The sequence below is a fragment of the Monodelphis domestica genome, chromosome 7, assembly GCF_027887165.1.
Source record: "Monodelphis domestica isolate mMonDom1 chromosome 7, mMonDom1.pri, whole genome shotgun sequence".
Taxonomy (NCBI): Eukaryota; Metazoa; Chordata; class Mammalia; order Didelphimorphia; family Didelphidae; genus Monodelphis; species Monodelphis domestica.
The window spans coordinates 218,398,745-218,413,820 of NC_077233.1; the positions used below are offsets into that span (position 1 = coordinate 218,398,745).

The 15,076-nt window shown below is 39.6% G+C and overlaps 1 protein-coding gene across 2 annotated transcripts in view; it reads left to right on the forward strand.

Moving 5' to 3' along the window:
- The first annotated feature begins 11,574 nt into the window (after nt 1-11,574).
- SNX8 (sorting nexin 8) overlaps nt 11,575-15,076 on the forward strand; it is a 66,561-nt gene continuing 63,059 nt past the window's right edge. The window contains exons 1-2 of one of the 2 annotated variants that reach the window (XM_056804303.1): nt 11,576-11,757; nt 13,056-13,228. Coding sequence is in view for 1 of the 2 variants with exons in the window: in XM_007498331.3 (XP_007498393.1) it covers nt 11,682-11,757 (76 nt within the window). In the remaining variant the exon portion in view is untranslated. Of the gene's footprint in view, nt 11,758-13,055; nt 13,229-15,076 lie in introns of both variants that reach the window. The other variant, XM_007498331.3, reaches the window with a different exon arrangement.

Consider the following 15,076-nt stretch of genomic DNA (forward strand, 5'->3'; position numbering starts at 1 on the left):
CCAGCCTATACATCTATCAGATTTGCACTTTACTGCCTTCCATAGACTCTACAGAATAGCCCAAATGGCAGACTTGCTGTTCCTTGCATATAGCATTCCATCTCTCACCCTCAGGCTTATTGAATTACTTCAGGTGTGAGGTGATGAGGACCTGCACTAAATTAGTGATGATGTCAGAGGAAAGAAGGGGGTGTATTGAGGAGATATTACAATGGTGAGATTGACAGGCCTTGGCAATAGCTTGTATATGAGGGGATGGGAGAGATAAGGAGTCCAGTATGATTATAAAATTTGAGCTTGGGGACTGGTAGAATAGTGGTGCCCTTGATGATAATAGAGATGTTTGGGGGAGGCAAAGGTTTAGGGGGAAAGAGAAGTTTTATTTAATGAAAAAAATAAGAAATGGAAATGGAATGGAAAAAATAAGAGTTTGATTTTGAGCATGTTAAATCTAAGATGTCTACTAGACAGCCATCTATTTTAAGAGGCATGAAAGGCAGTTGGAGATGTGAGTTTGGAGGTCAGCAGAGAGGTTGGAGCAAGGAAGGTAGGTTTTAGAATAGTATAAATATACTTTAAATCCACCCTGGGGATACCTCTGCTGTAGTGTTCCCCTCCTCCAACTAGTGACTTCTTGCCCAGATCTTCCCTTTGAAGAAGTATTCAGGGCAGTCATGCTTAGTTCTCTTTTGCCTCTCCTAACTTTTATATTTTGCCCTACTTGGTTATTCCTCTTACCCTACCTTTCAGCTTCCTTTTATGTTTTATCTACCCCTATTAGGATGTAAACTCCTTGAGAGTAAAGATTATCTTCCATTGTGCTTATATTTATATTCCTAGTATGCTGCAAAATGTCTGGCAAATAAGATGTGCTTAACAACAAATCAATCAATTTACTAAGCACCTTCTATGTGCTAGGCACTATGCTAAGCAATGGGGACAGAAGAAAGAGGCAAAAGACAGTCCCTGCCCTCTTGGAGGAGACAATACACAAGCAAATATGTATAAAATGAGCCACATACGGGATAAATAAGACCAATGAGACCAGACTTATATATGAGACCCACAAGACTAGCTTCCCTAGTCATATATTACATGAGGGAGATAAGCCCTTTATTAAACAGTTAAGTGGTGCAGTGGATAGAATTCCAGTCCTGGAGTCAGGAAGACTCATCTTTATGAGCTCTAGTTCAGCCTTACACCTCAAGGTTAGCCTATGTGACCCAGGACAAGTCACTTTAACTTGTTTGCCTCAGTTTCTTCATCTATAAAATGAGATGGAGAAGCAAATGGCAAACTACTCCATTATTTTTGATTTGTTTGTTTGTTTTTAACCTTTACCTTCTTTCTTAGTATTAATTCTAAGGCAGAAGAGCTAGGCAGTTGGAGTTAAGTGACTTGTTCAGGATCACACATCTAGGAAGTATCTGAGATCAAATTTGAACCCAGATGTTCTCAACTTGAGGCCTAGCACTCTCTCCACTTTGCTATCTAGCTGCCCTTACTCTGTTGTCTTTGCCAAGTGTAAACCTTAAAATTTCTTAGACTTATGAATGTAGGAAATTTCCCCATTGGGAAATTTCATACTTGAAATATTTCCTACTGATAGTAAGAACTCTATTGGAATGTGAAACTCCTTGGCATGGGAGGATCCTTTTCCTCCCTACTTAAGACTACTTTAGGACAGAAACCTTTTGCTGAACAATGGAAAGGGCTTTGACCTATGCTTAAGCATAGAACAGGAAGTTCTTTGAGTCATGATTGATTTTAGAATTGATACAATAGAGATACTTGGAATGACAGAACCAGGTCTTGGAACTTACAATCTCCACCCTACTCAGAGTAACAGAATTTAGGAAGGGCTGCAGCAAAGATCAAGATTTAATTATTTGAGAATATGACCTTCAACAGACATGTGCAAAGCCACAGACCTCTGGGTGGTCCTGGGTTAAACTAGAGCCACCATTGGCACAGGGGAGACATTGACAGTGATTGGTAGATGTGAGAACTGAGGGGAGGGAACTTAGATGGTTTCCTTAAAGATAGCGGGGTCTGAGGACAGAGGGAGAAGAGTTTTTTGCTCTGAGAGGTTTTGCTCTGAGGAGGTTTTGCTCTGAGAGGTTTTGCTCTGAAGGAGTCTGGAGGTGGAGGCCCCTGAGACTGTTTCTCCATTTTGGTCACGTGAGTGATAGGGACTGATCTCTTTTCTTTGCCTCAGCTATCTAAGGAGAGGGGGTATTTAAGTCCTATTCCCTTCTCTCCTCTGTCTCTGTCTCCCTCTCTCTCCCTCTCTCTCTCTCTCTCTCTCTCTCTCTCTCTCTCTCTCTCTCTCTCTCTCTCTCTCTCTCTCTCTCTCTCTCTCTCTCTCTCTCTCTCTCATACTTCCTCCTGTTTGTAATTAAAAACTCCAAAAGTTGACTGCTGACTTGAGTTTTCATTTAGGAATTACATAGCTGAATTCCTTGGCGACCTTAAATGAATATATATCAGTCTTTTAAATTGATTTCCATGTCACACAAGAAAACCCCAAACTGGGTTACAGAGATTAGGACATTAGTGATGAAAACAAAAAAGCCCTTTATATTTGTTACATGTAATATTTTTGTTACATTTCTAGGTAAACATGATTTTTTACCCCATAAAATATAAGTACCCTGAAGTCAAAGTCTCTTGGGTCTTCATTATTTTTTTCTTAAACTTTTCATATTCATAGTTTTTTGCACACATTAGTTACTTAATATATATTTATCGAATTGAATTAAATTGGAAGCCTTCTCCTAGGACTTTTAACATTTTTTTGGCTAACAGTTAAGCATAAAGATTCCCTATCTCTTATTCCTTGCTCTTGCTACCGGTCTTTTTTGGTCATATAACTTTCTTGATCATATGACAATATACAGTCTTTATACAGCCTTTCCTGTATAAGATTGCTAGACTGATCTCTTTTGAATAGCAATGAATTGTATGGAGGGAGTATTCTGGGACTTGGTGCATTTGAACATTAGCCAAAAAGAAGTAAGAATGTGTTTGGCAAACTTCAGCATCTACAGGAAAATTTTAATTCAGCTAGATTCCAACTAGGATATCTGCCATGACTGTGGAGAGCATTTAGCAATTCCTTATCAAGTGGCTACTTCAAGACAAGCACAGTAATGGAATGTGAAGGGTGCCAATTATGTAACTAACAAGATCTTCACCCTGATACCTTTATCAGGTGAGAACACCTCTTTTATTGAATGACAGAATCAATTAAAAGTATAACATCTGGGTGAACAGTTCCTAGAGGACTCTTTTGAATCAGTTAATCAGTCAAAGACACAAAGTAGGTGTAGAAAAAAGGCCTTCATTTGGAAGGAGAGAAATGCTTCAAACCATAGAAAGAAATGAGATGATGCTATATAGGGAGTTTATTGGGATTGGTTGGAGAGAATTAATCATGCCCTAGTGGAGTTTAGATAAAACAATAAGACAATTCAGAATCCAGTATTGTAGGTTAGTTTAGTCATGGAACAGGTATAGCCTACTCCCTGATAGGGACTTGTTTCCTGAGAGAGGTAGGGGCATTCAGTAAGGAAGGAAAGAATCTGGGACTCCTTCCTTCTCTTCGACAACTTTGAGAGTTGGCAGGGGTAAGATGTCTGAAGAACAGCAGTGGTTTCTAGTAGCAATTGCCTCTGGAGCTATTGATAAACTAGAAATTCTGATGAAGATCCATGAGTTATCCCTTTGCCCAACGTGCTTTCTAAAGTTTGAATGTATTCCACCCTGGATAAAGGATATTCTTATGGTAGAATGTGTCTCGGACTTTGGGGGAGATTTCCACTGGTTAATTGAGAATGGGACACACTAGAAGGGGGCTTATAAGGGACAATTTTGGATTCCTGAAAATTTCAGGATTTCTTTTGGAGCCCTGAGGGAAGTCATCAACTGTCAGTGCAAATAAGAAAGTGAACTTGGGGAAGCTAGGTGGCTCAGTGGGTTGATAGACAGGTGCAGAGATGGAAGGTCCTGGGTTCAAATGTGACCTCAGACACTTCCTAGCTGTGTGATAGTGTCACTTAACCTCCTTTACCTACCCTTACTGCTCTTCTGCCTTAGAATCAATACATAGTATTCTAAGACAGGAGGTAAGGGCTTTAAAAAAAAAGTGAGCTCATAACTTTCTGGTGCTACACTAGGCAAATGAATAACACAAAGTTGAAATTAAGTCATTGCTATCAAATAATTTCCATTCTCCTGGGGGCATATAACATATTCATTGAAGATACTTTGAGTCAGGAGAGGAATTTACCTGGAAGAAACAAGGATACCACACTCTGTATTCTAGGACTAAACCCAAAATAAGAGTATTTGGTAAACTTCAGCATCTATAAGAAATTTCTATTTCAGTTATATTCTTTTTTTTTTTAAACCCTTACCTTCTGTCTTAGAGTCAATACTGTGTATTGGCTCCAAGGCAGAAGAGTGGTAAGGGCTAGGCAATGGGGGTCAAGTGACTTGCCCAGGGTCACACAGCTGGGAAGTGTCTGAGGCCAGATTTGAACCTAGGACCTCCCGTCTCTAGGCTTGGCTCTCAATCCACTGAGCTACCCAGCTGCCCCCTCAGTTATATTCTAAGACTTCCTCCCTGACTGTGGAAAGCACCTTTGGTGAGCATTCAGCTCTGGGACTAAGTCTGGAAGGAAAATAAGATGAGAAATGATCTGAGAATATATTACAAATTTGCATGGGGATGGGGAGTGGAGTGAGAGATAGCCTGTGAAAAGGCCTAAGAAAATAGCTAGAATTCTGAGTTTGAGAAAGAAGCCAATTAGCTTTGTGATTGTATTTGCCTTACCACTCCAAATGTCTTTTTAAAAAAATCAACAAGCAAAAAAAAAGCAGGCTATAGTATTTTCTTCATCTTTCAGTCTAATTATGTGTCTGAAAAATTCATGTATTAAAGAAAACTGTTTGCAAAGCTCACCTATTCTTTTCTCAAAAATTTCACAAAGATACTCTCAGTATAAACATAGATTACTCCCAAAGGGACAATAAAGTAGGATCATGAATCTCTAGTTGTGATTGTATTGTCTTTTCTTGGTAATGACAATCTATGATTCTTCCCCCACTCACCCCACTTCCTTTTTGGCATCTTCTCTTTGATCTAGATTGAAAAGTGATTCTCAGTAATTAACTACTATTAGAGTACAACTGTAGTTGTTCTACTGTTATTGATAATGAAAATGATATGTTTTAGAGATGTTGGCAAACCTCTTCCATTTCGCATCTGTTTGTTGTCTTCTTTCCAATTTTGAGTATAAATGTTCTTGGAATGAGCTGTTTAATTGGTCTAATGCCAAACTATCTGCAAGCTCATTTTCTTTCATTTAAAACAAAAATCTGACAGATGCTTTTAAGAAATATGCCATTATGGCAGAACTAAGCATTTACTGAGTCCCTACTATGTTCCAGGTTGTGTGCTGAATGTTTTATAAATCTTCATTTAATCTTCATAATAACCTTGGAAGGTAAGTGTTATTATGATTTCCATTTTACAGTGGATAAAACTGAGGCAAACAGAGATTATCTAACTTGTCCAGGGTCATAGAAATAGTAAATGTCTGAGGTCATATTTGAAGTCAGATCTTCTTGACTTCAGGCTTAGCACTCTATCCTTTTAGCCATCTATTTGCCTTTAGCCTTTTAATCACAGTTCTCAAAATATTCCTTCTCTCTACTCTTTCTGGTGACAAAAAATAAACAAACAAACCAACAGTTGTATGTAATCTTCCATACCTATAGTACCCTACCCATAGAAGAAAAGTATAATGAATTCATCATTAGTCTTCTGAATCAAAAATAGGTCATTGCTGATTAAGTGCAGAGCAGTGCTAGGCTAGTGCATTTAAACTGCTCATTTCTTCCTCCATTTCTTTTCTTTCTTTTTTTTTGTTTGTTTGTGAGGCAATAAATGTTCATAATCTGCTATCTCCCAAGGGATCTCTCCATGAATGGACTCAATATTTTTGGTGAAGCAAGAGTCAAGGTGCTTCATCTGGAAGTGTGAGAAGACAGGGTACAATGGAAAGATTGAGGCCAGACCAGAAAGTTGGGAACAGCTGCTGTGGAGAATGGGATATCAAATTATTTAGATAGAAATAGAATGCTTGCCTTGCTTCAGTGAGGGTCTGGATGAGGTGACATAATATGAATTTGTAGAAGGCCCAGTCAGCAAGGTTTAGAGATTTCCTCCAGTAAGAGTAATGGAGGCAGAAAGTGGTAGTAATCCCAGTTTGGAGTGCTAAAGCATGATTGGTGATAGGAAAGAGGGACAAGAGATTCTAGAATAGAAAGTGTATAGTGTATAAGGTTCACTGAAGGATTAAAAAAGGGAAGGGAGGACAGTGTAGCCTGGATAGGGGTGATCCCCTGAAAACACAGAAAAGTAGGTGGAATAGAGGTCCAAGGAAAAGAAACATTGTTTTGATTTTAAGGCATAGGATTAAGAAAGCTGGATTGATAAAGGATTACAAACAGATAAAGGAATTCAGCTCATAAATAAGTTGAACACTTTGGATGATGAAAAGATAAAAGATATGACCTTTTGTGTGTGTAGTTAAGGTGGAATCAAAGAATAGGCCATGAGAATTGAGAAGCTGAGCAATTGAAATGTTAGGATATTTGCGGGAGTATTTTGAGGCTATGTGATTTATATGATGGCAGGAGATGGGGGGTGGGGGGAAGAAAAGGGTTGATAGCCAGGTCCTGTATTCACTGGCAGAGGAAAGAGAGTGTACTGGGGAGTGTATGTTACAGGAGCTGGTTGATAACAGTCATGGGATTTGGATTGCTTGATGAATGTGGGTTGTAAGAAACTCAGAGGAGAATTTACATAGCAAACATGGTAGAAGGAGAGCCTAGAAGTGGCAGTGGGGAGGAAGTATCTTAAGGCATGGACCAATCTTTTCAGTGGTCACACTCTAATAGCACATGAATAGTTGCTAGGGACACTTCTCCTGCTGTCATTCAGGTATCAACCCTATGAGATTTAAGAATTCTGGACCTCTGGAATTAATAAGCTTTCCAAGTTTGTGTATGTCCATGTTAGAATAAATACTCATTCACCTTAGATCAAGTAGGAAAAAAACACAGAAAAGGAAGCCCAAATTTTGGCTCAGGTTCCCTAGGCAGAATATCTAGGATATCTATTTTTAGATACAAGATGTTTATAGCCACATGGGGATTAGTGTGGAGTTAGGGCAAGATACTCCTTTCCTACCCTCTCTTCCCCTTTTCATATAAATAATTCTGACAGAATTTACTACAGGAAAGGAGAAGAAGGCCAAGCCAAGGAGGCTATCATTCTCTTTTACTACATCTACCAAGTCATCACTTCTGGTTCCACAGTCCAGAAAAAGACCCCTTATCATGTCTAAGTACAGGCCTTTTATCCCTGAGTAACATGAAACAGGTCCCAAACCTCTGGGGTTGACCAGGAACAGGAATGACAACTCTGAACATAATCCATGGGATGGCTCTTCTGTAGGTGAGGTCTGACTCAGGTTGGTCTTCAGATTCAAGATTGGAATGAGATGATATATTCCATGGACCATTTAGCAGCTACATCACAGAAAGAATATTTAGCATATGTACTATACTGGATGTAACTGTGAAAATGTGGGTTTCAAGACTGAATTGCCAAAACTGTAAAGATAATTTTTAGTGTCTTGATTTAAATCAAAATTAAGTGGTCGCCATGGGAAAAATTCCCAAATATGAAAATACCCAAGTCAGCTAGGTTTTATGGAGATTTTAATTAATACAAATGAAGGAATTAAGGAAAGGGAGAGAGAGAGAATAAGAGAAAATAGTATGAAGGGCCTAGGCCTGAGCCTTAAGAGAGACTAGTCAGTCTTTAATCACTCACTACAAGATTCTTCCCAAGCAAAAACTCCAGTCCTTCAGTGAAATCCACAACTCCTCAACTGAGTTCAGAGAGCCAGCTCCTCCAAACTAACTCCAAACTCCATCTAACCCAAACGCCAACTACTTCAGAGAGCCTCCTCTGACTCTTGACCTCCAATTCAACTTCCAAAGCTGAACTCCCCTCAATTTCAAAATCCCCTTCCTTTTAAAGAAATTTTCTCTTGTGTCACCTCCTCTAAATTTTTACATCTACCAATCACAGTAGACATTTCTGCCAGGACTGACCATTCTTAGTTCACATCTTCTTTTGTTATTACCTTCTCTGGGTAGACTAAAACTTCACACCTCTTTGCTAAGCTTGCCCTTTGTAAGTTGCTTGACCTTTTAGTAATTAATTTAACCTTTATAGGTACATAGCACCCTTTTGTATTAGATCTAAAAACAGACCTAGCTTAAGGTTCTAGCTTTACTCTAAGTTAGGGACTTTTCATTGTTCCATCAGGAGTTTACAACTTTATCTTCCCTTAAGGTACTGTCTGAACAGGGTGGAGTAATGTTAAAATTCCCAATACATTCCTGATCAAGTACCTCCATTTGTTACAATAAGGGAATGGCCTTAACCAAATGTTCTAAGGTAGAGTCTGAGCAGTTTTAAGATTCACAATCCCCCCTGATGATCATTGGGAGACTAGTGTCCCCATTGATCATTTAACATAATCATCTTGTAGTCCTAAACACACTGCTAACTACAGATTTATACAATATTCAATTTTCTAAGAAGAAATTACAGTAGTGAGGGAGGAATAGAAAAGAAAGAAAGCAAAAGCAATGTTTTGCTAGGCGCATTGACAGAAAGACAAATTAGGGGCAGTTCCCTTGGCATAAAAGTGTACATTTACAAATAAATGTTCAATCACACTTTAGTTCAATCAACTACACCCAAAGTTCATTCTTGATCTTCTTGATGTAGTGTGGGTTTTCTGGCATCTTTCTGCAACAGTTCATTCTCTGGATTTAGGAGTTAGCAAGCTTCTTCCTTGAAGATCTTTTATTGAACAAAAAATTCAAAATCTTGGATTTTTATATTAAAATACAACCCCTCTGTGAAGTGGGTGTTAAAAAAAATCCAGTTCAGCTCAGGATGCAATGTTGAGTTATGGGGGGGGGGGGGGGGGGGTATGAGTTAATTATTAAAAGAAGAGAAAAACAAAAACATAAGGGGAAAAAATTCAAAATAGGCCCTTATATAGGTCCAATTTAAAGTAGTTTCTATCCCACAAGTCTGTAGGACAGAATGCAGTAATATTTCACTTACCCATTTGCAGCCAAGACTACAGGAAGTTGCCATACTATAAGAAAGAAAAGGAACTAGAACTCTATTTTGATAGGGAAGTGTCATTCCCTCGTCTGATTTTTGACATTCTCAGGGATATAGGGAGCCAGCATGATAGTCAAATTTTTTACTTGTATGAGTACTTCAAAAGAGTGTAGATACAAGGAAGTCCTATGAAGATCTGTATTTGAAACTGATTTCAGATAGGGTTCAAATTCTTTCTGTGCAGTTGGGAATTAATTTAGGCTTTTTAAGATTCAGTTTCCTCACCTATAAATGAAGCCAGTAATATAAAATACTACTGATATTCCACTATTATTATTATTATTATTATTATTATTATTATTATTGAGCTCCAAGAAGGCTGGACTTAACTTTTCTAAACTCTGGGTCTTTTCTTCCACTTCTATGCCCCATCTACAGTTGTATTGTATATCCAATGGGTACTTAATAAATGTTTATTGAAATGAGAACCTTCTTCTATGTAGAAGAAACTTTGGAATGCTAATGCCTCTAATATCATTTAATTAGCCAGTTAGGTGTAACAGTAAAGATTTGAATTCAAATGTAGCCTGAGACACAGCTATATGACCCTGGGCAAGTCTTGTAAATCCTGTCTGCCTCAGTTTCCTTAACTATAAAATGGGGATCATGATGGCACCTTCTTCACAGGATTGTTATATTTAATGAGATAAAATTTGTAAAAGTGTTTATTACAGTGCCTGGCACATAGTAGTAGATATTTAATAATTGCTTGTTCCCTTCTTCCACTTACTGCTGTTAAAAAAAAAAATTAGTATTATATGCTGGCCTGTCCTTCCCTGACTAGTCATAAGATGTCACTCTAGCTCTATCCTATTAAAATTTTTCAAAAAACTTTAAAAGAAAAAGGTGTTTTTTTTTTTTTTTGCAATTCTTACAATAAAAACATATTCAGGAAGTCTAGAAAGCAAAATCAGCTAACAGTAGTTTCACAGTAAGTTCACTGGAATAGTTTGCATAGAGGCCTCCTTCAAGTTTGCTGTAAACTCTAAAGGAGGGACAAACCAAATATGGAATTTTCAGGTTAAAAAAAAAAGGCACATCACTTCTTGGTGAATATCCTTTACCCTCCCACTTTTGATAGGCCATTGTTACTTTCAATTTCTCCTCTCACTTCTTGCCTGGAACTCTCAGCCCATCAGCCAGGAGCTCTTCCACTAACTAGGTACCCAGTTGCCTTAAGCCCAAACAGAGACAAATAACTCAAAAAGAATTTTCAGGATTTTGTAGCTTCCTGGTAGAACTGGAGCCAAGTCAGTTTAGTCATGAAACAGACATTAGTTTTTGAAGTGATCTGCTGATGGAGGTGGTTGTCAACATAAGGTTGGAGAAGAATCATTCTATCAGCTTTAAAAAAAATGCTAATATAAGGACTGTACTGCTATGCCCTGGGTTTTTTATTTTTATTTTTTTGTAGTTGGGGACGGGGAATAAACTTATGATTTCCTAGGGAATTTCAAATCAGGAAATTCCCATTAACAGTGCACATCGATATCTGCTCTGCCACTGATTGTCTTGAGAGAGTTGCTAAGAGCATTGAGGTTGCCACTGGTCTAGGGTTAGAAAGTCAATGTTCCAGGGATGGGACTTCAGCTCAGGTCTTTCCTACTTCAAGGCCTTCTGTTGCCATTATACCAGGCAGCTCCTCCTGTAGATACAACATTATAAACACAAATAAATAAAGGGATAGACTCTGGTCTAGTGGAACATAAGTTCCACTTTTTTTTAAGAGAACTACATTTTCTTCCTTTCCTTCTCCTTTTGCCTAGAAAACCCACAAACAGTTGGGCACTCTGCAAAGACTGAATAATAATAAAAAAGTTTACTATGTGCCAGAAACTAGGAAAGGTGAGAAGAAGGTGGGGAGGTGGAGGAGAGAGAAAGAAGAGAAGAAGGAAGAGGAAAGGAAGAGGTGGAATGAGGGAAAAGGGGAAAGGGAGAATAAAAGGAAGAGGGAGAGGGAAGAGAGGGGGAAAGGGAAGAGAAAAATAAAGGAAGGAGGAAGAAGGCAGAAAGGGAAAGGAGAATGAAGTGGAGGAGGGAGGGGAGAAGAAGGAGAAGATGAAAAGAAGGGAGGAGGGGAGGCTGGTGAAGAAGGGGGATAGAAGAAAAGTGGGAAGGAGGCGAGTAGAAAGGGAAAGGAGGAAAGAGGGTAAAGGTGAAGATGGAGGTAAAGGAGCAGAGAGAAAGGGTATTAGAGGCGGGGGCGAAGGAGGAGGCAGCAAGGGTGCAGCGTGACCCACTGCAGCCAGCAGGGGGCAGAGGGAACTCAAATCCCGGAGGCTTTAGTTTGGGAGCCTGAGCCTCCTTCATCCCCAGGCCGGGCCTCGGGGGAGGTCAGGGTGAGGGGGCCCCGGACCGGCTTCTGCGGAGGAAGTCACGTGGGGCTAGGGCTCACATGACCGGTCGCGAGATGGACCGGCAGCTTCCCGCTGAGGCAGCAGCGGTGGCAGCTGCGGACCTCGCGACGGCAGGTAGGAGGGTCGGGGACGCCCCAGGGCCAGGCCCGTAGATGACTCTTGGGGGCGAGGGGGCGGGGGTGTTCTGCGTTTCCCTCGACCCCGAGGCGTCCGGGCTCCCCCAGTGGTTCCAGCCCGGCCCGAGAGCTGCTCCAGCCATTGGGCCGCCTTTCCCGCTCTCGAGCTGCCCCACTCTCTGCACCCTTGGCGGTCCCTCGGCTCGGCGCCCCCCAACTCCCATCCTTCCCTCCTCACTCCGAACTCAAGGACTTTTGTTCTAGTCCCTTTTAACTTTGAACAGTTTCCCCATCTATAGACTGGGGACCTTAATAGCACCGACCTCCTAGGTTGGTTCTGAGATTCAAATGAGATTCTATTATAAAGCGTTTTGCAAACTTGAAAGTGAGCAGGAGGAGGAGGACACTTGAGAGATTTCTGCCAGCCCTTGCTCTTCCCCGACCCAGAGATTCTTCCCACCTGGCCAGCCTCTGAGCGGGGACGGGGGCGGGTAAGGAGACCGAAAAACCCGGGCTCTCCTTGCTGTGGTCCTGGGGCTGCCCACCCGCCTGGATTAACTGTTTGAGCTTTGGCAGTCTTTCACAATTCCCACTCTGTAAAACGGGGGAAACATTTAAATATGAAAAAGTGAGCCAGTATGTGAAGAACACACAGATGGTATTTAATAAAGCATTTATTGTTATTATCTGATCCATACTGTAAATTGAGGACTGTCGAGTAGACTTAGATAGGATTCCAATCAATCCCACTATCCTTTTAAGTAGTGTGCAAAGAGCCCCCAAGGTCCCTTTCTGCTTAAACTGGTTTTGATTTATTTAAACTGTTTCTGTTTATTTGAACTAGGTTGGTTGTAATGATAGAGTAAAGGAGCATTACAGGTGCAATAGCTATTATTGAAGAGGTAGAAAGGATTCAACTTGGCAAATGATTTATTTGATTTGCAATTTGGCAAATGTCATTTATCATAATAGCTAGTATTTCTTTAGCAGTTGAATGTTTGCAAAACTCCTAAATTTGTTATCTCACTTGATGTTCACAACCACCTTGTGGAATAAATGAAGTTAATAACTGTTTTGTAGATCTTTCAAGTCAACAAATATTTATTAAGCACCTGCTGTGTGCCTGATATTGTACAAAGTGCTGGGGATACAAAAGCAAAAAAGAAAAAAAAAGACTTGTCTTCAAGTTTAATTGGGGGACAATGCACAAATAAGAGAAATGCTTGATAAATTGGAAATGATTGCAGAGAGAAGATACCAAGATTAAGGAGAGATCTGAGAAATTTTTTTTTGTAGAAGTTGGCATTGAAGCTGAGACTCAAGGAAGCCAAGGAGCCAAGATGTGGAAGGAGACCATTCCAGGCATAGAAGACAACCAGGGGAAATGCTTGGAATTGGAAGCTGGAGTGTCTTGTTGAAGGAACAAGTTAGGAGACTGGATTATTAGAGTATCCATGGAGAGAAAGAAGGTATAAAAAGATAGGAAAAGGATAAGTTATTTAGTATTTTGAAAGTCAATTAGAGGATTTTATATTTTATCTTAGAGGTAATAGGGAATCACTGGAGTTTATTGAATGGGGCAGGATGGCATGATCAGACCTGTGCTTTAGGAAGATCATTTTGTCATACTTTGGTGTGCCTGATTGGAGGATGGATCAGAAAGGTAGGAAGACTAATAAGAAGGCTGTTGCAATAGTCTTAAGAATAATCCACTGGAAAAGGAAATGGCAAACCATTCCAATAACTATGCCAGGAAAACCCCATGGATAGCTATGGTCCATGAAATCACTAAGGGTCAGACATGATTGGATAACTAAACAACAATGTGAGATAAGGGCCTACATCAGGGTGGTGTTAGAGGAGAAAATTAGGCAAATATAAGAGAGGTCATGAGGATATCTGAGGTCCTGAGAGATTGAGTTTCTTGATTAGGATCAGGCAACTACTAAGTGCCTGAGGTAGGATTTTAATTTAGATTTTCCTAACTTTAAGTCCAGTACTTTCTGATTGACAACCTAACAGACATCTTCAATTAACTTCTTTTGCTTAGCACTATGTAGGCACTTAATAAATATTTATGGTGTAACAGACTTTGCTTCCATGAATTCCAGGGGGTTTTGGAGCTGTCCCAGTTTCTGATTTCTCATCTCATTCTCTTGAAAAGATCACATCCACCACACTTCTGAAGTCCAGCCTTCTAACCCCAATTCTAGAAAAATCTTAACCTTACTTTGTTGGAGGTGGAAGAAACCTAAGAACTCTGGAAAGAGTGTTGGACTAGAAATCAGGAAGCCTGGCTCCTAACTCTGAGATGTAGCAAATTTTATACATATATGTGTGTGTGTGTGTGGATATATACACACACATTACATATACATTACACATACAGATTACATACACACACACACGCATATATATGAAAACTCCTTTCTGAGCCTTAGGAAAATGGGTAAAAAATACTTGTCCTTCCTACCTTTTAAAAGTTGTTATTCAATTCCAAGGATATTATAAGTATCTGATATACAAGACTGTGTAGTAGGTGCTAGGGAAATAAAAAGCAGTCCCTGATCTTTCATAGTGTGCATCCTTATCAAAGACTGGTATACAAATAAATAATGTATAAGAAAATTAGAAGTTCAAAGGAATGCTCTAGACTGAATGCCAAGAGAAATCTGTGGAGAAAGAGAATACTTTCCTCTAAGGGTAGGGTGGGAGCAAAAAGGTTCTTAATCTTGGAATTTTTACTTGGGTCTTAAGGGAAGGGAGTGACTCAACTGATAGAGAAAGTGGGATGGAAAGAGGAACAGTGTAATCAAAGGCATGGCTACCTGTGAGAAGGGAGGACAGTAACTGGGACTTTGTGAGTAGTCCAGATTAGTTGGAATGAAGAATACTTGAAGCAGAGTATTAGGAAATGAATTGGGATAAGGTTGAGAACTTTTAATGCCAGAATTGGGAGTTAATAATTTATTCAGTAGACAGTGGAGAGACACTAAAGGTTTTAAGTAGAAGAATGCATTAGAAAGAATGTGTAGAAGATGGATTAGAGAGAGGATAAACTGGAGGCAGGAAGACTAATTAGTCGTTTACAATAGTTTAGGCAGAAGAGTTATATTGGCCTGAACTAGGATGGTTGTAATGGGAGTAGAAAGGAGAAGAGGGGAAGAGCTATTATTGAAGCAGTAGGAAAGATAGAACTTGGCAAATGAGTGGATATATATGGGATTGGCAAAAGAAAGAGTTAAGAAAAATTCCAAAGTAATTAGCCTACTAACAATATACCCAACTAAAACTGAAATATGGGCTTTGTAGGGTAG